At 37.5% G+C, this 26,614-nt stretch overlaps 1 protein-coding gene across 1 annotated transcript in view; it reads left to right on the forward strand.

Moving 5' to 3' along the window:
* BRE (brain and reproductive organ-expressed (TNFRSF1A modulator)) overlaps positions 1-26,614 on the forward strand; it is a gene marked incomplete at its 3' end in the record, with an annotated part of 55,458 nt that overhangs the window by 20,149 nt on the left and 8,695 nt on the right. The window contains exon 3 of the mRNA XM_009585290.1: positions 9,489-9,583. Within this exon, the coding sequence (XP_009583585.1) occupies positions 9,489-9,583 (95 nt within the window). The remainder of the gene's footprint in view (positions 1-9,488; positions 9,584-26,614) is intronic.

A 26,614-nucleotide genomic window follows, 5' to 3' on the forward strand; every position in this document is an offset into this window, starting at 1 on the left:
GTTCTTATATTTTGAATATCACATAAGCAATTAAACAAAACGGCTATAATGCTAGTGCTCTTCTCCACCTTCATAAAACCCAAACTACACAATTTAATGATGCTATATATTTTAACATGACCAAATGAAAGTGGTGTAAAGAAGTGTATCTTCTCCAGGGGTACCTAATAATAGCAGTGAATTCAAGTAATAATAATCCTCCGCATTTCAGCATTACATTTTTGAAAATGCTGTGCATCGTTCAGTCTCACAGCATGTGGAATAAATAGTGATGTGGGCATATTCAAGAAAGCTTTAATAATTTTGTGTTTAGATCTGTAATGATGGCAGGGGAAGACGGCCATGGTGTGCAACCAGAGATTTGTAGATACTTTGTTGTAGGCTGTTGCTAGATATGTTATCTTTCAAGGGCAGAATATTTCTGCAAAGGAAGGTTGCGAAATCTGCCAGAATAAGAAGATTGGCTGAAAATGTTCAGGATCTTCAGTGTATGGTCTTCATTTTGTGGTGCCCAATACAGGCTGAAGTGTGTAGTTCCTTTGTGGTTTGTGTTACATCCTCTTTGCAACAGATCAGATCTTTGCATATCATCAATCATAACCGCTGCCACTGTACAAATACCCTGGTATGAATCCTAGTGTGTTGAAAACTGTTCGTATGCTTTAGAGAAGTATAACTGCATAGTCACAGTCCTGTTTTCCAAAAGACCAGGAAGTTCACTGTTTTTTGAAAAAGGGGAAAGGGTACTTGCAGGCAATGCAGTGGCTGACTACCTGTAGTGTAAAATAGTTGTTTTATTGGGTTCGGTAAGGTCAAACATCCTGTGAGTTAAGAATGGCTTGTTGGTAATTTTAGTACATTTTCTTGAGACACAGTTAGCTATTTAATCTTTTTTTTTTCAGATGTCATGTGCACCTTACTCTTGCATGTGTTCTGAGCTGCTGGAATATTACACTGAACAGTTACTCAGCTGCAGCCAGGAACCTTGGAGACCTTGGAGATATCCACAGTTTTATGCCGGAGAAAATATTATGTCAGTGTCGGAGATAAATTAATTTGTCATACTAAATGTCTTCCACTGTGTTTCAGAAATTTTTAAATGGTGCTTTCAGAGAGACACTTTTACTTTATTCTCTTCTGTAAGGAAAACCATAAATTTTGTGTTTTCGTGGCCACAACGGTTGGAAAACTTGAGCCTACTCTTGCTAGACTTTCAGTTAAAATCTGAAACAGCTGTATTGTTTTTATTAGTTCATCCAGCACTCAATGCTGCTACTTTAAAATCAGTGCTTTTCTTTATATTTCAATTTTTCAAAGCTCTTAATAGGAGTTTTAACTCCCAAGAAGACTGTCTAATATCCTGTAAGAGGTTGAATCTGTGTTCCAAGGACAAAACTTATTCTAAGTGGTATGTGGAGCTGTCCTTTGTTGCTAACTGGACAGCCGTATCTGCTGAGTAAAGTTCGTTATCCTTTCTGGAAAAAGTATTTGTGTATTTTGTGATGAAGTGTTTTGTAACTCTTGCAGACATATTGGTCTTCCTTGCTAAAACATCAAGGCAGATGTCTTTCTTAATGAAAATTGTCAGGATAAGAGGTTATAAGCTGTAATAGTCTTTATTGAATAATGTTAATAATTAAAATACACCATTAAGAATCAATTCCTTGGTCATTGCAATTTTGTTTCAGCAAACCCTGGAATCTCTTGGTTTTCGTTTTCCTTTTTCACTAAAGCTTTCACTACTTGCTACTCAGAGAGCCTGACTTTTTTTTTTTTTTTTTTTGCCTGTGCTCTTCACATTTTCTTTTTCAGGCACTGATGCCTCCCTCCCTCTCTGTCCTTGAGTGCTGTCATCTGGAATTTCACAGTGATTAAACAATGTGTTGCCCTTGCGATGCTACTGTTCTCTGTAGCCTCTTGAACTCTAGTATTTTCATCTTCTGTCTGATTTTCACTGTTTTTATGTGAGTGGATTACAGCTCTGGGTTCTACTGCCACCACTTCGGTTTCCTTGATCCTGAAGAACGTTTCTTTTGTCTCGTTTGAAGCTTAGTTTTCTTTTTTTGCTTCTGATTTGTGTTTCTTAGCTTCTTACTCATTTTAGTTATAGGCCTCAGAGGCCCCTTAGAAGGGCAAATCACAATTTTGCTGCCTAACTAGTCTAAAAATATAGCCCATAATATACTGTACAGAATTTCATCTGCTTTTATTCCTGTGATGGAACTCTTTCAGTAAGTTCATCTAGTCTTCCTGTGGCTTTCTACTTTAAGGAAGTAATTAGAAACAAACAAAATGATAAATACCTGACCTCTTTGTTGCCCTTTTAAAAGCTGCTTTGCAAATTTGTTTGCTAAACACTTGTTTACTGTGCCAATAAACAATTGTAAAAATGGTTTTACAAGTTATTGTAGGATTTAAGGTTCTCATAACTAGGTTGCTGCAATGCATGTGTCGGTCTTCTGTGCACCATTAGGTTATTTTGCACAGGTGGTGGTTTAGTTGAGGCTCTTATGGAAAGGACTTTTTGGTTGCTGTAATTCGGATTATATTTAGGTGATATCATTACCTGCATGCAAAGTGTCTTTTTGCTGGGTCATGCAAAGTACCAAAGATTTTTCTGGGCACTATGTTTTCTGAAGTTTTGCTGGGTCTTGCTTTATGTGGCCGGAGTAGTGAATCTTCTTGCTTCGGTAACCTGTTCGTTATCTAATGAACGTGCCTAACGGGAAACGTCGAGAGAGAGTCTAGTCTTTTTATTCCATTTATCTCTTTCTAGAATACAAAGTTTACAACAACATTTTCCCCTTTTAAATAATAATTTTCCTCTCACTTGGGTTGTTTGTTTTTGTTGTTTGTTTGGGTTTTTTTGACACTTTTCCTTATGTACTAGACTTCCCTTGAGCAAGTAAATGACAGAAGTTTTTGCAGGTATAAGTCTTAAATAGTATACTTCTGCATCAAGAGAAGTGACCTTGCAAGTATCTATGTACAAGTGTGGACTTACAGAGATTTAAAAGGTTTTAGGTTAGGCCTCCGCATTGGTATTACCATATGCCTTCCTACTTTGCTCTTTCCTGCTTTCTTCTCCTGTTCGGGTTGCAGTTACTGTGATGGTCTGCAGTCCATTTGCTTGAATGTGTTTGTCCTTCACTTTCACCTTTCCTTTTCTCACCTACCCAGTGTCTTTGTTATAACTTCTCCAGTTGCCTGTCTTTAATTTCTACCAATATCTTCTCCTTTCTTGTATTATCTGTTGTTCTCATCTTTGTCCGCTTCAATTCTAGTACTGAAATTTTTGAAAAAGCATTTGCCCAGCTACAGAAGAGCAAGTAACTAAGGTTGTCCTGCTGCCTTCTTATTCAGCTTGGGATCCAGCTCATTTACGCTTACTCCATTTTTGCAGATTTGCCCACTCTACAACAGAACATAATTTCCCTTTCTGTACGCAGTCTTACACCTCTTTTTTTTTTTTTCTCCTACAGCAGCATGTCAGTTGAAGTTAAAGGGAAAAAAAAAAACGACACCTGCAACCCTTTGCCCAAGAACCAAATAATCATCCTCAAATCTTTCCTGTATCTTTTTTCTTTTATTGCAAAAGCGGGACTTGATTCACTTGCTTAACTATAGGTGTCTAACTCTGTTTGAGGTTCCCTAGGGTATCTTGTTTGGCCTTTTCAGCTGCTGACCTAAAGGGCACTGGTCTCTCTGGAAAACTTTGTGTCATAGCTGTCATAAATGTGCCCTGAGGCATTTCAAATGACACTAAACAACTTGGTTAAACAACTGAACCAAGCTCATGGAGACTGGGTCCTTTACAGCTTTGCATGTAGTGGAGTAGCTAGGATTTCTTCTGGAGTGTCACAGAGGTACAGAGAATGCAAACAAATACCTTTTTTTCGAATTGTCTTCCTATTAGGAGATGTCTTGGAGTCTTCAATACTGACTTTTCTGCCTTTCCTTTTCTGATAACCTTGATTCATATGTGAAGTTAGAAATGAAGCTCAAAAGCATCCTGTCCTCTTGCTACCAGATGTTGTCTCTAAGCTTCAGGAATATTTCTGACTTCACTAAACAACCTGCATATAGGATTGGTCACTTGCGTCAACGCTGTTCCCTATTACCTGTGAATGCATTTCATGATCAAGTTGCATTTGGATTTTTTGTTTGTTTCTTAAAAGCCAAGTGGGCACACGTTTATTCTACATACTTAGTGCTGACTTAGAAATTCTGAGAAGCTGAAGAAAAAGCTGAAGAATATAGATATAGATAAAGAGTATAGATATCCTTTCAAAAGTAGAGTTTAGGAAGTTAACTGATATGGTGCTTCCTAATTTTGCCGCCTTTAGGTAATCAGGGATGTTAATGCTGTGGCACTCTCAGTACAACATCTTTCAGTACTACCAAATTTACAGTATGGTTAAAAAAAGAAAGAAAAATACCCCAAAAATGAAGTTATCGGGAGAGGAAGAACTGTATATAGGCCAATAGAACGCAACTGTAAGGATTTAAGAAATTTCTCAGTTTCAGAGTTAGACCTATCTTGCTTGTAGTCAGTCCTTACCACTTTGTTGGACTTGCTTATGCATTTTGATAGATGAGAAAACAAGAGAGAGAGAGAGAGAGAGAGAGAGTGTGTGTGTGTGTTAAAAGAAATTATAGATTTAAGTATTAATATTTCTATCTTTTTGTCTATTGAGAGCATATTAATTTTTCCTTTGAAATCCTCTGAAGTAAAATATTTCAAAGTTTAATGCTGTTTGCCCGAGGAGAGAAAAGGAAGAGAAAGTAATATTTTTGGATAATGAAAAGCAAAAGATGTATAATACATCCTTTTTCTTCTAAATTTATCTTTGACTCCATGGCTTTAATTTTATTGAAGTAATTTTAAATTCTGTAGTAGTATTTAATTGGAAATGTAATTCCACTGAAGTAATTATTGGCTAGTGTATTTACAGAAATGAGATAAACATGGTCTGAGTGTGAAGGTTTTGCTTCATTGTTCCTACACGTGGTCATGGTCAATAGCGCTGTGGAACGCCACACAGTTTGCCTTTTGTCAACAAATAAGGGCAAACAGTTGAAACATCTGAGGAACTACATACTCAAGTGCTGGAGATGCAGGGAAAAGGGTATTTGTTTCATTTAGGTGAGAAGGGGAGAGAATGCAGGGCCATATTGATTTTTTTGGTGGTTTTGCTTTCAAAATTAAAATGGTAACCATTCTCAAACTCTAAGCACAATAATTTTGCAAATGCCTTTATTGGTTGAAAATTTTGTTTTTACCCCAGCACAATTATATTTGAAGAGGGTAAGCCACAGGTAATATCATGTAAGTATTAAATAAAGTAGCTGTTAAAAAAATTGATATTTCTACTAGGTCAGGACAAACTGGTAGCTGGTGATTCAAAATATTTAATACCTTATATTTTGTAAGCTCACTGCAGAGACTAGTGTTAGTATTTATGTGAAGTAAAACCAGATTTGCTGTTGTGTTGTTTAAATACCTTTGTGATTGTTTAAATACCTTTTACTTGAGTGTAAAGAAGCGTTTTTTATTTATGTGGGGGATTGTTTAAATACCTTTTACTTGAGTGTAAAGAAGCGTTTTTTATTTATGTATCATAGCCCTGCCAAGCAAACTGTTAATTGCAGTTTTAATTTCTCTTGTTTGTGATATTTAACAAGAACAAAACTCAGATTTAGGATTGATTCCCTTAATCTTTGTAATAGTATATTTTTGTTGAGAATATATAACTTAGGAAAATAGCTCATGCTCATGGTTGCGAATAGGGCAAACTCATTCCTTGGTACCTAAGCTTTCTAGAGTCAAAGGTGTTACTTTTTCTGTCCTACTATGGCAAATTAAGCAAGGCATAAGAGAAACTATATGGAAGGGGAGAGGATGGAGCAGAAAAGTTACAGAGACCAGGGGTCGCATGGGTGAATGTCTGATATGGTTCAAAAAAAAGGTTCTTTTTTTCTTTCCTTTTAGCAACTAGATGAATGTCTTTGGATTCATGGCAGAAGTGAGACTTCCTAGAATAAGATTTAACTGAGGGGATGCTTTTTTCCCTTTTTAAATATGTGAAAAAATTGTTCTAAGGTTAGATCTTATCTTCAATAGTAAGACACTGTATTTAACTGACGGACTGAAAACCACGGATGGTAGAGAAGCACTGCTCTTTTCTAACTGTTTACATTGAAGTGGAAACACAAGTTTGTTCTGAACTTTTTTGTCTTTATTAATTGTCGCCTAACCTGTGTGAGGTTTGATTGTAGCAGAATAAATTAGGGTTTATATTTGGTTAAAAACACCTAACACACTTAGGAAGGAGAGTGTTAATGATTCATTAAATTATATGTTTCTGGTTTAGTTAGAAAATAAGGACAACAGCATGATTTTTTAGGTTCCATGGGTTGTAAAATGTTTTGAGTATGGTCTCAGCACTAGGGTTTGTGATTGAATGATTAACAGGCACTGAAATAATAGTTTTATTTTGAAGCCTGGAGAACCCTTCAGCCATGTACTGTATAGACTTTTGGAAAATGACTATACTATAGAGAAAAATAATCTTGTGATACACATTGGCTTTGATGCTGATATATTGGCTCTCAAAATAACTTTTACTAACGGGACTTGGGAGTTTCAATTTGAGGCATGTTTACCCTGGGCAAGTAGAAGCAATTAAGCAATTATAAGTAATAGTAACAGAAAATCAAATATCACAATGTTAATTCTGACTCTGGATTCTGTCCCTTGTACTGAATAGTTCTTTGATATCAGTAGGTCATGAAAACTTTTTAAACCAAAATATCTGCATAGTTTGTAACTCACTGTGGATAAGGAGTGATATGCCACTAATACTTAATGGAAGAAGGAGTGTGACAGAAGGTAGTAAAGAAGAACTGTGAGCCTGTGAGAGGAGTAATAGATCGGTTTGGCCAGCTGCAGCTGTGATGTGCCTGACCTCGGTGTGGCCACATGTCACACTTGAGTGGTCGAAGAGGGTACTGTCTCCAGCTGTTGGCGCTGGTCCCACAGCAGGAGTCACTGCACTGGGATATGCAGCTGACCTGAACCCCAAGTTGTAAAAGTTTACTACCTAGCATGTTGAACTAATAATGCCAATTTGAATTTTCTGTCATACTTGAGCACTGCATATGGTGATGTTCTGGGAGCTGCTGTGAGTTCTCTTCACTTCATGTTGCTGTAGAACTGAAAACACTGGGGAAAAAAAGTTTGTACCTGCTTGAACCTTCACATTGCACCTACTGTCACAGCTTTCCCAAGGTTCAGCTGTTAATGTGGAGCTTGCAGAGGTGAATACAGTTTATTGCCAATCTCTTTACTCTAAGCAGAGTCTTGGAGTCACCTCGTGATGTAAGGTTCTGTAATACTTTTTCACTAATCAAATATGGAGGTATAATATAAAAATATGCAGTTATTTTGATCCTTCTTTTATTCTAAGCAGCCTTTTGTAGTATCTATGTAGTTGGAGTGCAGCTCGTAGTGAGCTGAGTTGTAGCTATGTGTACTCTGTTAAAGCGAGGAATGCAGAGAATGAAAAGCATGCAACTAGCAACTGCAATATGAAAAGTGTGTTAAATGAGTTAGTTAGCATCACATAAGAATATGGTAAAAACACAGATACAATTCTTTCCGTCAGAGTAGCATTGGGCTACCTAAGTCACAGGCCAAGCTTTTTCATTGTGCTATGTTCTGAGTTATTCATAACACACCTCTTTATCTATGAAGCAAAGGACAGCCAAAGAACGTATAAAGGTGCTATCTCCTTCAACATAGAACCTCAAGAGTTGCCTGCTCTGTATGTGGAAATTGGTGGGGTTGTTGTAAGGAGCCATATGTGACCTTTTAACTCTAGTAAATATGAAGAAAAGCATTGAGTTATGGCAGCATAGGAACTATCCAGTGTAGTGAACATCAACTTTTCTCAATTCTTCTTGCTGTATTACAGCTTAGGCAGTCTAGTAATTATTTTCTCTTGCTTAATATAGGTGCATTTCCTGTTGCAATTTTATGCAGTTTCCTCTAGGATTGGTGCCTGTTTTGTTCTTCTTTTAATGAAATAAAGGGTTGATTTTATGTTGACTGTGTTGGATATTTTAACTGGCAGACCTCTTCTCTTTCCTGCACCCCATACTTACACATGCTCCTGACATTTGTCAAAGGAAGGTGGGAGTGCAGACAGGAGAAACCCACACTGTGCTCTACTAAGTCGCATGATGAGCAAGTTCATGATTTGGAGCAATACTGTAGAGGGTACCTACCCCAGACTGGCCGTTGGCTTCTTGGTCATGAGTCCTCATCCTCTGCAAATTAATCTTTACAGCATCCTTGCTTCCAGCTAGAGCCAAGATAAGTTTACAAAATATTAGCAATTAAAACTGCCACGTTGAATGTCTTGAGATGGTGATATCACTGAGCCAGTGATGTGGCTTTGTAAGATTTGTTCAGCTAATGCTTTTCTCTGGTTCTGCATTCATAATTTTTGAAAAAATAAAAAGTGGTTTAACTTTCTCTGAACAAGTGGTAACACATAATAGGCACTGGCTTCTTTCTTCTAATGCCTGCTACCTCACAAATATGCTTTATGCAAAAGGTCAGAGTTATTCTTTCATATCTTTATAAAGAGGAAGGAGTGATTGGGAGATAGAAAAGTAATGCTAGATACTTTTTTTTTTCCTTGAATTGTGGGTGTTTTTTTAAGAGCTCACGTGCAGATGACCGCCTCTTGACCTATATGAACTCTCAAGAATGTTTACTAGTTAAATAATACAACCCAAATTTCTTTGAACTATCACATCAGTAATTAATTGTATATCTTATGACACTGGCAAGATAAGAACTCAGTGCCAAGCTGTGATGAAGTTTTATATTTTTAGTTAATTTAATCTCTCCATTTAAATGCGTAATACTGCATTTCTCTTGGCCAGAATTTGGATAGTTGGCATGGTTGCTATTGAACTGTGATTCTTCCTTCGAAGAGTTGTGGGTGGTGAGGAGGAGAGGGAGTAAGTGCTACTAAGTTTTAAAAGCTCCACTATTTTGAAAATCCTGATCTTAAAGCTTGTATTTGACTTTGACTTAATATGCAAAACACAGCAATCTAAATGTGGTACTTTTTTAAAACAAGATTACTTTTCTAACTCGGTGCTTTGAGGCAACCCTCAATAGTGTTTGAATTGCCATTTGAGGTACGAAGCAATAATGTATTTCATGTTTCATTGCTTGCAGAGGAGGAAGAAGCTGTGCCTCAGGAATTTGACTTCATCCCCCAAAACATCTGATGCTTATCTTGCGTGTGAATTTTTGTAAAAATTTTATGGATATATACATGAAATATATTTAATATAGCTATCAAATTTTGTGTTAAAAATGTGTATCATATGTACAATTTTTTTTTATTTATTTATTTACAAGCACATGCATAAAAGTACAAACAGTGTTTTCATTTATTACTTTTCAGGGGATATAATTTTCAATGCTCACTATCCTGACCTACCACCAGATTTTATCTTTGGAGAGGATGCTGAATTTTTGCCAGATCCTTCTGCCTTGCATGTAAGTACTTCACTGTTTGAGAACCTTATACCATGCAAAGAAACTTGGAGCAGGCCCAGAGGAGGGCCACAAAAATGATCACGGGGGGTGGAACGCCTGTCCTGTGAAGAAAGGCTGAGAGAGTTGGGGTTATTCAGCCTGGAGAAGAGGAGGCTTCAGGGAGACCTTATTGCAGCCTTTCAGTACCTAAAGGGGGCTTATAAGAAAGATGGGGACAAACTTTTTAGCAGGGCCTGTTGCGACAGGACAAGGGGGAATGGTTTTAAACTAGAAGAGGGTAGTTTTAGCCTAGATACAAGGAAGAAATTTTTTACAACACTGGCACAGGTTGCCCAGAGAGGTGGTAGGTGCCCCATCCCTGGAAACATTCAAGGTCAGGTTGAACAGGGCTCTGAGCAACCTGATCTAGTTGAAGATGTCCCTGCCCATGGCAGGGGGGTTGGACTAGATGACCTTTAAAGGTCCCTTTCAGTGCAAACTACTCTATGATTCTGTATTTTTCTTTTTTTCCCCACTAAGTGTCCAGTGCCTGTGGTTATGGTACAGAGTTTAGTGGCTGTGTCAGAAAAGTATGCCTTTGCCAGGGAGCTCTGTTGCAATTCTTGCTCAGTCACCCACACAGTAGTCATGATCTCATTTCTTTTTTTCTCAAAATTTTCATCTTTTGTTAGAAATTTGACCCAAAGAGCAATTGACACTTCAAATATATTTTATTTTATAGGCTACGTGTAAGGGTATATGGGAATCACTGGCACAAACAGGCACCAGGGAAATGTCTTGTAATTGAACTTCTCCTGGTGTAAAGCCTTGCTAGGAGAGAGGCACTTTGTATAGTCCTCTCCTCCAGCCTCTCTTGTGCTTTATGAGCTCATCTCCACTGCAGCTGGGTGATTTCATCAGGTGTGGGAGCTCCCCAAAGTAAATCAGAGGCTGTTGTGCTGTACTATTCAGTTCTGGGGTACAGGTGTCATGGGGGAAGAATGTGAGGCGCAGTGGCCACAGAATTGGACATGTCCTTCACGTGTGACGTGACAGATGTGTTGTATTTTGTTTTTAGCTTTATTCACTTCATATTGTTATGTTGAGAAACTGCACAATCTTAAAAGAATTGGTTTTAATGATTATTTTTAGCATACCTAACAGAATTTTTAAAATATGAATGTCTTATTTCTTTGCTTCCGCCTTTCCTGTTAAGCTCAAACTCCTTTGGGAAGGAGGCATGGTGCTGCTGAATGGCTATTTTGTTAGGACATTTACAGAAAGATTTTACTTTATATGACAATTCTAGAATTGTTTTCATACTCTTATTTACCAGTTCTCCTATTTTCCCCTTTTTCTGTTTTGTTGTTTCACAATCTTACAACCTCCTGAGAAGCATTCATGCTAGCAACCACTTTCTGCAGTTGATGTTAAAGGAAGAGGAGCACTTTTTAATGTGCTGGAAAGCTCAAATTAATAACAAATAGCAAATGAGATATTAAATAAAGATAATTTGGGGCATGCTGTTCAGATGGAGTGTGATATGGTGCCATATTTCTCATGTGAAAAAAAGTCACTAGCACTAAAGATCCACAGGGAAACCTGCAAGGATAAAAACATCCTTAGTTTTCTTTCTTTCTTACATTGTTCATTAATGATACTTCTTTCGGGAGCATTGCTTTTCTTCTGCCTGATAAGCACAGAACAAACTTCCCGTCCTCTTCGTTGGAAAGCGGCTTGAAGAGCCATTTGGTCCTTGATGCATAATGAGATATTAACCAGCCTATTTTAAAGTTAATTAAAAACAAAACAAAAAAGAAATTTGCAAGCCAACAGCTTTCTTCTGGTCATTATGCCTTGCTATAGTATTCACTATGTAAATGTAACCTTTTTTGATAAGGTTCTTGGTCGTTCTCCTGCAGTCCATCCTGATGTTATCAGAGCATGTTATCTCCACCTTGCAGCTATGGTCTATATGGTGTATTTTTGCTTTTGCATTCGCCTTTTAATGTTCAACATGGTTTGCAGAGTTTTTCTTCAGAATGTTACATTAACAATAACTTGCTTATTATGCTAAGTGTTTGAATAACTCCCTTTTTTCCACAGATCTCAGAGCTGTTTAATGAAGATAATTTTAATTGAATTCTAAGATACTAGCAGAATTTTTTAATGTGTTAACATATCTTTCTACTGACTATAAGTAAAAACAGATTAGCACGTTGAGCGTAATTTAATGCTCTTAATCTTGCACAATCTTCAAATACTTTTGATGCAACAGTTCCTGGCAATCAAAACAGACTCCATCTTTCACAAAAGCATGTGGATGGTATTAAATGAGGAGCACAGTCTCTAAGTAAGTAGTGTGTGCTGCTGGATCTATGGGAATTCTAACATTGAGCCTTCCTGCCCTGCTCTCATCTGCCCGAGTGTCTCATTTTCCAAGCAGAAGTCATCACATGCTGTTACATGGCTTGAGTCAGGCGTTATGCTTAGCTTGAAATGAGAACAAGGTACTCCAGATTCCTCAAGCTCGTGTGGCTGTAATAGAGGCTGTCAGTAGACCTCCCTGAAGACATTTGAATGGCTGCATTGCCGATCGCTTCAGTCACTCCTTCAGTTTCTGTGGCCATGGGCAGACCTTCGAGTTAGGTTTTCATCTAAGTGCAGTAACAGGTGTTCAGTTAAGCAGCTGTTAGCCAGACAGCTATAACAAGATTCCAGAAATACTGCATTTTAAAAAGTAGATGCTGTAGGTGAAGACTTCATACTATCTTTTTTTTTTTTCAAAGAGTTCCTACACAGTTGGGCCTGTGTTTTTCAGCAGTGGGGTGATATGTTGAGCACTCTTGCTGTTATAAGCAGAGCTAATCAACTGCTTTGTTAAATTGGTATTGCAATTGCAGAATCATGTCGAAAATGCTCATTGAAACTTGGCTTTGCTTTTATGTCTTGCACAAATATTAACACCATTTTGGTTTGAAACTCAGGTTGAGTCTCAAGTTCAGCACTGCAAAATACATGCTTCATTACATGCCTTACCAGAAGTAGTTACTCTGCTGGTTGCAGGGTCTGATTGTGTGTATTCTGATCTTCTAGAATGATGTAGAGATTGAGGAGCAACGCAACAGAGGGGCAACTGTTTCTTTTATTTTTGCTTGTCATACAGTTTTAATTACAGTCAGAGGGCTGTATTCTTTAGGTTGGTGAGGCTATTCATTAGAAATAAACGTATTATTAGAAATAAACATATTTATTTTTTATTTTCATTGAAAATGTCCTCACCTATCGTATGCATTTGGTACCTGTGTGTATAGTATGCATAAATAAAATCAGCCTCTCAGAATGTAAATAGAAAAGTTCTTCCCTGCTCTAGTGTTTATTTATTTCGGATGACAAGTATTAGAAATGTATTTTAAAAACAACCTATGATTCACTCTGTTCTGATTAAAAATTCAGTTGGCACAAAACAAGATTAGTGATTGTGTACGGATGAGATTAATTTGGAGCTCATTACAATGACGCCAGTTTAAGTAACAAGAATTGTTTGTTATGTTAGCCTAGTTGATTGTTAATGTGAGCCAATTAATAACTGAAGTGCTTATGCAAAATGTTAACCCCATTCTTCCAATGATTTTGAAGTATATTCTGTTTGGCAAAGAGGAGACAATAGCAGTATATGCAAGCTAACTGTCAGTGTAAGGATTTGGGTTTTTTAGCATCCTACTTCAAATCTCCAGCTAGTCCCCCAGAATTATTCTGCCCACCCACTGCTATCAAAAAGGCTCCATTAGCCTTACTGGGGATGGAAGCAAGAGGACATTAGCATTTCCTGAAATCCAGTAAGTGCTGAATGTGTCCTTGTGGGCTAGTATATATGGGAATACTTAGTGCTGCATTCGCATGGAAGGAGGGCATTGCCATCACAGAGCTTCAGAGAATGGGCCACTGTGGTTCTCATGCCAGTACGTAGTGTTGGGAAGATTTTTTCCCCTTGTCTAATTGTTAATACTGAGTACAGATTTCAGTCATTGTGGAGCTGATTCCAGCTAATTGTACACTCAAGTGTATTGGCTGTCATGCTCTATATCTTGTGTAGAGCAATGTTTATTTTAAGTTCTTGTATTTGTAGTTATTAGACTCCGTATTTGGCTATATGATGACTGTCATGAAGGCTGTATTGTTTTCTGTGTCTGTGTTGAAAATCTTAATCATTATTACTGTTGACTTGCTGAGTTAGCTTTCAATGGGTAGTGAAGAGATCCTTTAAATATCTCCTTGTTCTGTAATTGTTCTTCATTTACTATCAGGTGCATGAGACAGATGTTTAACAGCATCAGTTGTTCCTATGCTCACAGTAGCTACAAAAAAGCCCAAACCCCCTTAGTAGCTAATGCCGTTTGAACTATTTTGTTCTAAAAAGTCTGGCTGTTGGCAAAGATGTAGGTGTTATGTGTTCTAGTATGGAAGCCCCTACATAAGGGCAATGAGCACGATGGTTTTCAACGTATGACTTTAAAGTCGTGGCCGTGGGTTCTCTTTGTCTGGGAAATGTATAGGTAAGTTCGAACTATTTCAGCATTACTATCTATTCTGCTTGCTCTATTTGGGATGGCAGCAGAAGATTTCATTCTTGGACCCCTAACCTACCACTCTTGCACTGAAAGCCTTGAATTACTTTGGTTTCAGTTGAACTTGGGAAATTTAAGTGAAACAGAATGCAGGATTGGATCCTGCATTTTATTAGACTTTCTTTTTTCCTTATTTTGAACTTATTTATATTCACATTTTTTGTGTTCACTTTTCAGTCATTTTGACTTTACGTGTCAAGATGTGTTTTCATTATTTATAATCCAGTGCTATTTACTGTTTAATTTTTTAAAATGTGAATTCTGAAAACTGTTTATTCCTGTTCTTCTGTATTGATCCTACCCATTTGTATATATGGGGGATGTATGCATATATATATATGATAACCTATATATAAGGTTAGGTTCTTTATATGCATATGGTCACTGAGACTTTGCTGATGTTTGTCTGGTATGGATAGGCAGTGGTGACAAAGTCACATTTTATACCATCAGAAGAGTAATTTAATTCAGGAACATTCGCAGCAGAAGGACCTTTTGGCTGGTATTGTTGGCATTTATGGTATACATTTTTGTCCATGTTTTCAAATGATAGAGCCAGTACAATGTTCCTTTTTAGGCCAGACATGAAAGAATCTAATTTTGAATGTATTTTGGTCTGGTTTTGGTGTCTGAGCTCCACATAGTTCCCCCAGGAAATCCTCATTTGTTTCCTTGACCCAGCTAGCAAGGGGTGTCGTAAACCAGGCACAGGTTTTCTGCCTTTTATTTTTGCTGTGCTTGTACTGGGTTTAAAATGAGAAATCCCCAAAAGAGGATTCTGGCTGGGAATCCTCTCCTGGGGTAGCCTGGCCAGCTTGACTATAGCCCGTGTGAGGCCAGCATTCAGGAGGTCTTTCTGAGAAGTCATACGGTGCTGAGAGCAAGTGTTAGGATTGTCTGTGTAGCCGTTTGGTAAAGATGGAGGCTATACAAACAGTTCAGCAAAAAGAATTCAAGAGAGATGACAGAAAACAAGTTTTTCCGATCGTCTTTCCTTCTCCTGTTCCTTGAAGGCCTTTCTGCATTGGGAAATTATTTCTTTTTCTCCTTGTTTTCGTCTTCTGAATTTCTCTTCTAGCCTTTCCCTTTTATTTGTCTTCTTTGTCCAGAATTGTTAATATTTATGGGGCTGAGAGGGAGTTAGCCACCTTGTATTACTTTGGCATTTTCTATTCATGTAAAATCATTGTATATATTTACCTCACTTTCTTTTTCCAGAATTTCAGCATTTCCTAGGCCAGTTTACAAAACTTGGCTTTCTAGCTCAAAGTGTAAGCAGAAGAGAATATTGCTGAGGTCAGAAGTTCTACTTTAGTTAATCACAACGTTTTGGCTGGATTTTTCACCTAGCAAATCCAGAAATTGAAAAAAATTGATACTATTTATTTAATTTTGAGGGAAGAAAATACCTGAGAGGCCAGGTAATTTTGCCTTTCTTGCTTAAATCTTGCTAGTGTAGACTGCAGAATAAATTCCATTAGTTCTCTGAAGGGCTTGGTGGGGAAACATTTCCTTTCATTTTTTGGCACAAGCTTCTCTGATAATGCAATTTCTCCCTAGAATATGGAAAATCTAGAATATTAGCTCTCAAAATACAGTTTTTCAGTCCAGGAAATACTAGTTTTAGGAGAACATTAGGAATGTGCATGGATCATTTGACTGAAGGATGGCAAAGTGGGAGAAAGTGGTTTTCTGCCATACTAACTAATGTGCACATGATGAGAAACTTAATCATCGTAACTAGAAGAATAGGGGAAAAAACATTTAGTGGCTTTCCATTCATATTGTTGTATTAAAAAAAAAAAAAGATAATTTTAATGTCACATGAGTTTTACCATCTTTTTCATGGCTATACAGTTAGATGGGCCAGAAGTTTGGACCAGAATAACAGGATGCTTAAATCTTAATGTAAAGGCTGAAAAAAGATGTTTAGGCTTATGTTTCTTTCAAGCTATGTCTGTTTAGCTTATACCTGAGCCCAGAGCACTGGCCTCCTGAGTTTTTCGATCTTCTCTTGAATTTGTGTTGAATTCATCTCGATCTCTCAATAGATTCACTCATTTCTTAGGTGGGCAACAATTGCTAGCGGGCTTAAGAGAGACTGCTGTCTCTCTACTAGAACCAAACTGCATGTCTGAATGAGCATTCTTTCTTTTGCTCCTCTAGTGTAAAATCGAGTAGCATATCCTGAAGTTCTGGTAAGTGGAGAAGGAGTACTTATATAGCTAGGTATTAGTCATAGCTGAGAGCTGCAGTATGAGCACTAGCAAAATCATCACTTGTCTCTTAATTATCAGAGTTCTTGCATGGCAGGAGGGGTCGCGGGCTCACATTTGCAGCCTCACTTTCCTGACCCTGTGGTCCCTGGAGACTGGAAAGGCTAGCGGTGGGACAAGCTTGCATCCAATCCTGGGTGTGAGAAATAGCTGAGCAGGCTGTCAGTGAGCCAGTACACAAACCAAAGCTTAGGCTGTGCCTAAACCTATACTCTATATATAGCCAAAGCTCTGTTAGGTAGCTTTGCTAATATACTTTCTTTTTATGCTGTTCAGCAAGGGACCCTTGCATGACTGAACTCTGAATGCATTTCAGACTTAATTGTTTTGTTTCTTAGCCCCCTTTATTTAATTTTATGCTTTATTTAATTTACTGGTCCACTTAGATACTCTATTTCCATCTTCCTGGTATTCCTTCCAATTTCCAGGATGTTTGCCTGAGTTTGTGTGCAAACTCCTTAACTTTAATAGTGCCAGGCAATTGATCTCATTATGGCACTTACCCCAATTCATAGAATCATAGAATCATTAAGGTTAGAAAAGACCTCTAAGATCATCAAGTCCAACCATTAACCCAACACCACCATGCCCACTAAACCATGTCCCTAAGCGCCTCATCTACACGTCTTTTAAATACTTCCAGGGATGGTGACTCCACCGCTTCCCTGGGCAGCCTGTTCCAAGGCCTGACCACTCTTTCAGGAAAGAAGTTTTTCCTAATGTCCAGTCTAAACCTCCTTTGGGGCAACTTGAGGCCATTTCCTCTCGTCCTATCGCTAGTTACTTGGCAGAAGAGACCAACCCCCACCTCGCTACAACCTCCTTTCAGGTAGTTGTAGAGCGCGATGAGGTCTCCCCTCAGCCTCCTCTTCTCCAGGCTAAACAGCCCCAGTTCCCTCAGCCGCTCCTCATCAGACTTGTTCTCTAGACCCTTCACCAGCTTCGTTGCCCTTCTCTGGACACGCTCCAGCACCTCAATGTCCTTCTTGTAGTGAGAATTGTTTCAAGATTTCCTCTGGAAGCCCATTTCAACATCTGATGGTCCTCCAGTCCACTTATTCTGTAGGCCATGAGAATATCCCATCAGAGATGCAGTCAGTCTGTATTAGTACCCTGTACTAATATATCTGGCCTTAAGGATAAGTGAAGTTTACCAGCATGAACAAGAGAAAAATCTAAGTTGTGAACTGTGTGGTTATGTTAGATAACAAACCGGGTGGGGGAGAAGGGGGAAGGCCTTCAAAAATATTCTTTAAGGGATAGTTGGAGTCACTGAATCTGCAGTTATTCTTGTAAGCAATGACTCTGTTGGATCTGTGACTTGCTCTCTCCCAACATCAGTTGGGCATGTTGCTGGATATTTTCACAAGGGTAACTCACAGTCCATGAAGACAAAACAAAAGCTGCTCCTTTGCCTCATCTTTTCTATCAGTTTTCAGAGACTTTGACCACTTTCAGAGACTTCACCACTTCTCATTTAAGGAGCTATGCCTGGCAACTCTTCCACTACCTGTTTCAAAGACATCTAAATCTAGTGCTATCTCCTCTACGACCAGGGTGTATTACTGTAACACCTTTTCTGTAGGAACTCTTAGGCAAATTTCTAGACTTTGTGAGAAAGATAGTTTTAGAAAGCACTTGGAGGAAACCGTGGAACTTGCTCAGGTTTTCTCAGTATATTACACAGCTATTAACACTGTGAATACCTCTCTTTATCAGCAGTGCTTTTTTGTGGCCAGTGAGGTTGATCTAGCAATGCCCTAGTCTCCTTCACTGTCTCTTTCTGGCATATTGATACGCGTCAGTTTTTCCTCCAACAAGCACAACTTTTTCTATTATCGCTAATGGTTGCCTGAGGAAGCAACAGGATTGAGTAAACGAAAGACTCTTCAGGTGGATGGTGGTGTATTGGAGGGAAAATACGTGCTGTGGCATAACTTCAGATCGCCAATTACCAGACACTGATGGCTAAATGTGTTCATGTATTTATTTGTATGTATATATAATATACCTGCTTTGCAGGAAATAAAGACCTTGCCTAGTGGTAAGGGTGGTATAATGAATTCCAGCATCTCATTGACTTTCAATTCATTGTTAGTTTAAACCAAAAATAAAAAGTTGGATATTCCAAGCTGGACAATATAGCAGAATGTTTTCTGTTTGGAAGTCTGGGAGTGCAATAATAATGTTGGTATTGATAATTCTTTAATATGGACCAGCAAACTGATAATGTAGTCATGACTATTTTTTGCTTCAGTTAATTAAAATATAATCATACTTTACTTGAGTGATGTTTTATTAAAATTTGAAAAAAATTATTACTAGAGAAACTGGCAGAAAATTAAAGGATTCTGGCCCTGATGTGTAATGGTACTGGCACAATACACTCTGCTTCCTCACAAGAACTCTAGAACAGTAAGAAATGGCTTGGCATGAAGGCAACAGCTTGTTAGCTTTCTAGAAACACGTTTACAAGGTTTTCTTTTGTTTTGGTTTTTTTTAAGAAAAAGAGAAAAGATCAAATCTAGCACAGCCTTCCTGAATTGAGAATACATTTATATTCAATGTGGTGTGCCCATTGAATTGAAGTTTTTGAGCCATTATAATTAATTTTTCTGTAGAGAAGGTTGGTCATTGCTTATGAATATGCAAGAACAACAGACTTTTAAATTAACTGATTACAGAAGGTCAGTTAGAAATAATCATTCTGTCCGATAATGCAGTTTCAGATTTGATTAAATTCTAGGCTGTGAATTCTGCTGTAATTTATAATTGTACTTTTCTCCAATGGGATTAGTTTAAATTTGGGACCCTTCACAAGATATTGTTGGGGCAAAGAAATGTCTTTGCATGCAGGGTAATTTTCAAAGGATCTATTAATTTCCCCAAATGGAGGTGGGCTCAAGCTATATTTTCTTTACTCTTTACTGGCCTGACTTTCAGCCTGTATTTGTTTCAAAACCTCTCTTTGTTTTACTCATTGTTTACATGCTTTTATGTCTCCGTTTCCTTGCTATCTTCCATCTCAGGTCTCCAGGCATATCTGGTCTTTTTTAAAGATAACTACAGACATATAGTTCAAATTTAGTCAACATCTTGTGTCTTTTGTTTGCAGTATTAGTGTTCATACAGTTTTACATTAATTTGGCCGTATAGCTGTCTCCCGGAGATGCAGCTTTTACTTGCATAAAGGAACTAAATGAGTGTTCTTTTTTTATACTGCTTTTTTGAGAAGAGATAACTAATTTTCATTAATTTGTCCAGTATAATAGAGAAATAATTTTGATTTCCAATGTCTTACGATATACACAATGGTATTTTGTAAATGTTTTCTTTAGGGACCATATTTTCAAGGCCGTATAAGCTCTCTTGTAGTACAGATGTGGAAATAAAGATGCAAATACTGCTTGGCCAGTGAGATCCACAATGTGATATATTGATTTTAATTTACGGGATTTTGGGAGGGGGAAAAAATGGTTAGAAGAAAACAGTTCTGTGTGTGCCACCCAACAATAAATGCTCAAGGGATGTTAGTGGATGATGTCCAAAATCCTAGCTGTGAAGGTTCTGCCTTTCTGCTGTAGCTAAAATTACTTGTTTTGACAGGAAAGGAAAAACCCCAAGAACCGATAAGAGTGAAATACTTGCTATTTAAAAAGGGACTCTTGAGGTAAAGCGTTAACATTGAGCTAGTGGTCTGTTCTCTGGTCCACTGAGGATCTGAGGATTTGGGGCCTGTTCACGCTACCATCAGTGCATGATGAGTTAAGTCTTTAGGTAAAAGACGTGTGTGCGCATGTCCTGTTTTGAAATTAAATTTGTATTCATGCTTTGTTCCTTTTACTTGCCGTGTTTGGTTAAATATGTATGCCTCTGGTAACAGACTCCCAGGGGGGAAAAAATGCTGTGTACTCATGTGGATTAACTAACGATTAGCACATTGGATTCCCTATCCCAGGATTTATACGTGCTGAGGGAATTAAGAAATTCCTTCTCAGAACAGGTAAAGGTACCATCTGCTTTGAGAGAGGTGTGCTGGGAGGTCTGGAAAGGAACAAAACTTGCTCTAATCCCTTAGCAAAGTAGGACAAGAAATACTTATGCATGCCAAGTCTTTAGGAGATTAATTAGACAGTATTGTACTCTCTCTCTTTTGATAGTAGGCAGTTGTAGCTTTTAAGGGTCTGATTATCTTGTAAGAGAGCTCTGTGGGAGAAACAGGCAGACTTTTTGAAGAAGAGTGCACAACTTAAAAATGCCCTTCTGGGCTCAGCTTCACAGTTTCTGCATCTCCAGAGCACCCTTAATGTACAAAGATCAGCTATCTCTTAACTCTTATGCTCCTACACCAGGGCATAAGAGTAATTTGTAGTAACCTTTGGAAGTTGAGTTCGCTTCTTTTTCAGGTGAATGGTAGTTGAGAAGCAGTGGTGCATTTATTCTGGGTGAATGCAGAATAGTGTTCTCCGTGTGTCAGATTTGCTGGGGTTTATTTTAGAGTCGCCTTGGGTAGGGGATCATTAATCAAGAATCACACTGTGTGGTCAGTGGAAGAAAAGAGGGAAAATAATTTTGTACAAAATGTAAGGTGCTCTTCTGAAAGCAGAATTAATTTCTTAGTATGTTGTTTTCCTGCTCTGTATTTTCATGCTAATTCAAGGCCTTCAGGTATTTGACATTTCAGCTAAGCGTTTATAAGCTATTGTGATTTCTGCATTGAGTTTTCACAGCCTCTCACTAAAAATAAAACATAAAATAAATACTGACTATCCCAAGCTTTGCTTTATGCAAACTTTTTATCTGTTATACACAATAGCTAGTAGAGCACACAAGGTCTGTAAGTTCTTTGGTTGTGTTTGCCATGACAAAAGTGCTCCTGAGTTGAACTGTTTTTGTGGAATGTTAAGTTTTGATGTTTGCTTGTGCCCAAAAATGATCGTTTCAAGCAGATCACTCCAGAAAGTTGTTCCAGTGGTGCTTTGGGGGAGGGGGATATGAAGAACCTGTGAAAATAAGATGACAAGTAGATGGCATGTAAGTTTACAGTGATTGATTTGAAACGGCAGCCTGTAGGATGTTTAAGTGCTGGCTGCTAAGAAACTGAAGCCTTTGAAGTTGTTATAACACTCCAGCCCTGCAAATACTGTGAAAAATATCTGTTGATAGAAAGATGTGAGCATATGGCAGATAATTATCCTGTGCCTTTTTCTGTGAGCAATTTCCCTGTGGTGGCCCATGAAGACTATAGCAAAGCAGGGACTGAAACCAGATATCCCAGTTTCTAGACAAATGCTGTAACCACTGGACCCATACTTCCCCTCTATTTATATGGCGCGTAAGTGCTGATATCACAATGTGATCTTTCTCATTTCAGGTAAAAACTTACATTGGTACTGATTTTAAGCCACTGTAGGATGCAAGTTTTGTGCATGTGGTGTGCAGAGATACAAACAAAATGCAAATCTATACTTACATTATTCTTTATGATAATTCTGGATGAAAGATGCTATAGAAATGCATTGCCACTGTTATGGGCTTGGGAGGTTTTGTTTACTGACATTTTCTTGTGAAAGTTAATTTCTTGCTTAGAAATATAAAAGTACACTAACTTAAAATAAGATCTTGCTGTTGTTTCCTGTAGTATAGCCAGGAAAAACAGTTACAATCTGTTTTCTTTAAAATCACATTCCTGGAAGATATTCTGGCAACCTGGATATTTAAACACATTTCAAAGAAAAACAACTTCAGATCAATTAGAAATTGTTATCATATTTTCTTTCCGATAGTGTAGAATTATAGTTTGCTGCAGACATTGCCTGGAGTTATGGAATAAGCAATAACCTGTGAAGGAGGCTATGAATTAGCTGCTTATGGAACATGAGGTGCATTATGTTCTGAAAAAAGGGGGAATAGGTAATCACGGATGCTGAGTAGTTTGCATAGGTTCTTGATTAGCTTTTTGGAAGGATAAAAGAAAGACTGCAAAGCACAAAATGTTCCAGAACAAAACTAAAATGTGGTTTCTTTGCCAAAAGTTGAATAGTATGGCTACTTTGGAAAGCTAAATTCTGCATGTCTTTGCTAGTAGGGCTGAGAAGCTACTTTGTGGGGGTTTTTCACTTGCCTCACCTCTAAGAAGATCTCATTTAAAACTGATACTGTCTGGCTGCAAATTTTCTTTGTCTCTTTTTGAAATCCAGTTGGTGTCATTGCTATTCATTTAAATGAGTTACTGTTGAAATGGCTTAAATTGCACTCTCTGTGGGTGGCCTTATAATGTCTTTACTCTGCCTCTTTATACACACTTTAAGTGAATTCATTTTCTCAACACTTTGGTCGTATCTGATGGTCCAAAAACCTTTTCCTATCAAACTGCTCTCTTACTATGCAACCAACTCCCATCAGGAGGCAGGATCAAGAGCCAGGGAATTCCAAGATTGACTTTGCACCTCAACAAAATCCGTGGGGTTATACTTCTTAGTGAAACTTACACTCTTCAGTGTTTAAATTAATATCTGGCAGATCTTCAGAACAGATCTCCTGAATCACTTTGAATTTCTCCAATGTAGACACCATTTAATGGATCCCTATGGTCTACTAGTCTCTGTATAATAACTGAATATTATTTTTCTATTTATATTGCCACACAGCGTGAGGTGGAGGGCTAAGTAGTGGACATACATGCTATTGCTTAATTACTCTAAGGTCTAGATAACCATTTTCTCCAAGACCTTTTCCTGAAACTTAGTCCAAGCAAAAGTTAGCAATTGCCAGGGAAGCTTCTGCCACAAAAGAATATTCAACTTCCTTATGTTGAATTGCTTACTCACAAATAGGTAAATAGTTATTGGCCATCTTCTGTGTGACAGTAGCTATAACTGTGTGGGCAACGATGCTTCTGGAGTCTGGTCTTTATCGTATGGAAGTTCTCGTTCCGTTACTTTTCCTGTAGACTATTTCAAATTCATTCCTGTAGACCATTTTGAATTAATTCCCTAACTGGAAAAATGGGGATTAGCCAGTTGTCACAGATGACATTACCAGGCTTTTGTGTCCGTGAGAAAATAGTAGTCGTCTTCTGATGCTACTAAACCTGCTACTAAAATAAGCTGCTTAAGATGAGTTAACAATTTACCTTTTTAGAAAATGAAAGTTACACAAGTTGTGGTATGGCCAAGCCAAAAGCAATTAAAAGGTTGAAATTAAGATCTGAAGTGTGGAGTTGCTCCTACTTTCAGTGGAGATTATGGAGACACATGTGAGCAGTGTCTAGACAGAAGAGAATTGTTTAGTTGAGCCTCCATCTGTGTGCTCAGAAATGACAGGTAAGTTCTTCCCTGCTATGCTGAAAAAATGATGACATTAAAAATGGTCATCACCAATCTGAGATGTGCATGAAAGCCTTCATATGAGATGAACATGAATGTCGAACTATTTGCAGATGCAGCTATTTGAGTTGATTCATACTTGTATATTGTTGTACAGTGGGCCACTTTCAGTCTAGCTGGCTAAATTTTGAGTAACTTAGAGAGTTTGCACTGCAGAGTTCACTTAAAGATGTCTGTTGGTAAACAAGACAAGGAATTGGATCCAAGTCTGGATTTCTTTATTTTAAATGCATTAGTGATTGTTTTGTAAAATTTTATTAACTCTCTGGAAAGAGAGAAAGAAATCTCATTTCAAATTAGAAAAGATTTATTGAGTGAAATATGTAACTTAGTCTGTCAGTACCCCAGTCAGTGCGCTCATTTTTTTATATAAAATTCATTTTAATTGCAATTCTATACCAATTTCAGATTAAAACCTCTTTTCAGCATGCATGTGATTTTGGTAAAATGATGCAAATGTATAAATTTTTTCAGGGACAAAATTGAAGGTCCTGGTGAGCAGAGCAGAACGAGTTTTTGATAGAAGCCACAGAAAGCAACAAGTCTTCTGCTGTATATAGATTAGCTGGTTATTTCTTTTAATTGAGTTTTTCATACCAGCCAACCTGCCTGGCTGTAGAAAATGAGGTTATGTGTGTTTTCATATTTCCAGGGTTTTTCTGAAGCTGTAACAACTAAAATTCATAATTTTGAAGTTATATTCAGAGCATAATTCTTATGCAAGATCTGAGTTTTGTGGCAAAACTTGGAGCCATGGCACACAGAAACACTGGAAGCTCTCTCTGTTCTTCTAATGTTTTAAGTATTTTAAAGTACTATTTCTTAAAAAGCTGTATTGGCTAGGGTTGGAATACAGCCTTCAGGCAAACAATCAGAAAATGAAGCCCAGAGGCTGCTACTCCTTTTTTTTTGCTCCAAAGCCTTTAGTTTAAGATTTTGCTTATTAAAACAACTTCCAAAGTCTAATAGTGTATGCAATATTGCTTTGCTAAATAAAATTTTATTTAGAAGATCCTTTATCTCTAAAGAAGGAGGTCAGTTTACTGTTGCAGGGACATTACTCTCATTGGCTAAAGTGACAAATCCTTGCATGTTCTCAGAAGAATCATTATAATGCTGGAATTGTAGCGATTAAGACATTCTACAAAGGATCAACTGGATAAACATCAAATTCTGCTTTCTTAGGTTTCAACAATGTATGTTACAGGTAGTTGCTTACTTTGTCTTTGATTTCAAAAATAGAAGGAAGATTAAAGAAGATACCGTTTGAAACTGAGAGAACAATGTAGCACGTATTTTGACATACTGTTGAAATTGGATCACAATAAAATGGTTTAAAAGTATTTTCGGATGAATGAACCTAGTGCTTAGGGCAAATAAGCAACATTTAAAGATATGTAAAAAGAAATTCCATACATAAATATGTTATTGTATTCAGAAGTGTTTGTGATAAAATTTATAAATTTAGATCTTCTGAAAAGAACAGCACTTCTGCAAAGTTAGCAAAATGGCTAGAAATGTAATGGCCAATTGCCAAATGACATGTACTACAATAAGATAATTCTAAAGTTAAAAATTAATGTTTATTTAAATCAGAACTTGTGTTACAGAAAATTCATGTAACCATTGTATATTTACTCTTTCATCAGTGAAAATCCATTGTAATTGATGTATGTACTGGGTGGGTAGTTGAATTTTTCTTCAGGTGATTTGTTTTTATAACCAGTTCATACTTTATTTGAATCTTTAGTTACTGAATGAAAGGTATTTAGTAAGGATCCTACAATCAAATCATTCATTTTAATTCCTGTAGCTTTAAGGCAATACAGCATAAACACTGTTTTGATGCAGTGTTCTTGAATTCTTTGAAGAGAGCAATACTCTAGCTCCATGCTGGACAAATGACAATGGATTTCCTCTTGCTCTTTTTTTATTTTGTAGTGTTAACGTTATTTAAAAAACAAAAGGTTCAGTTGCATTTAGGTCAGTTATTAAAATATTGTTGGTCATTTCCTTTGACAGAACATTTCTATTGTGTTATACCAATGTCATTAGGAGGAAAGGTTATTCCCACTTGTCTAGCTGATATCAATACATACTGGCATATTACATCCTCTGGCTTTCTGGAAATGCTTTATTTGAGCAGTAGCTTGGGAACAGGAAATTTAAGGTTATACACGGTCTGGTTTCAGACTGCATGATACAAAATGTGTTTCCTAGAAGACGCTGTCTACCTGACAAGTTTTCTCTAGTATTTTCTAGCATCGGATAAGCTTAAATGGGTTCGAGTTGGGAATAAATTTTTACCAGCTGTAGATGGCAGACAAGGTAGAACAAGGCTTTCAGTCACTCTGTATGTGACTGAGTATGTATTTGAGGAACTTATATGAACCACATGAGTATCGCACCCATTCACCAATTACTGTGGAATGTAGTTTACCTTTTAAGATATGGAAATAATAATATTCCCATTTTATAGGTGTTCTTACTGTCTAGGAGGAAAAAAAACAGAATACATTTACTTCAAGCCATGGTCAAGTGTGAAGTCTGTGACACTGTGGTAGCTTCTAAAGGCAGAGGTTCAAGCATAGCATCTTAGCCATGCTGAGCAGCCCTTTCTACCAGAATCATAGTGAGCAGGAGGAGTACAGTTGTTTAATCATGTAACTGTTCATTGAACTGTTCATTCATCCATGTAAAACAAAGCAAATTGTGATCAGCAATTATGTCCTGTTGTTTCTTAAGCTGAGCCTGTCAGTC

Source organism: Fulmarus glacialis, unplaced genomic scaffold (assembly GCF_000690835.1).
Source record: "Fulmarus glacialis isolate BGI_N327 unplaced genomic scaffold, ASM69083v1 scaffold41299, whole genome shotgun sequence".
Lineage (NCBI taxonomy): Eukaryota > Metazoa > Chordata > Aves > Procellariiformes > Procellariidae > Fulmarus > Fulmarus glacialis.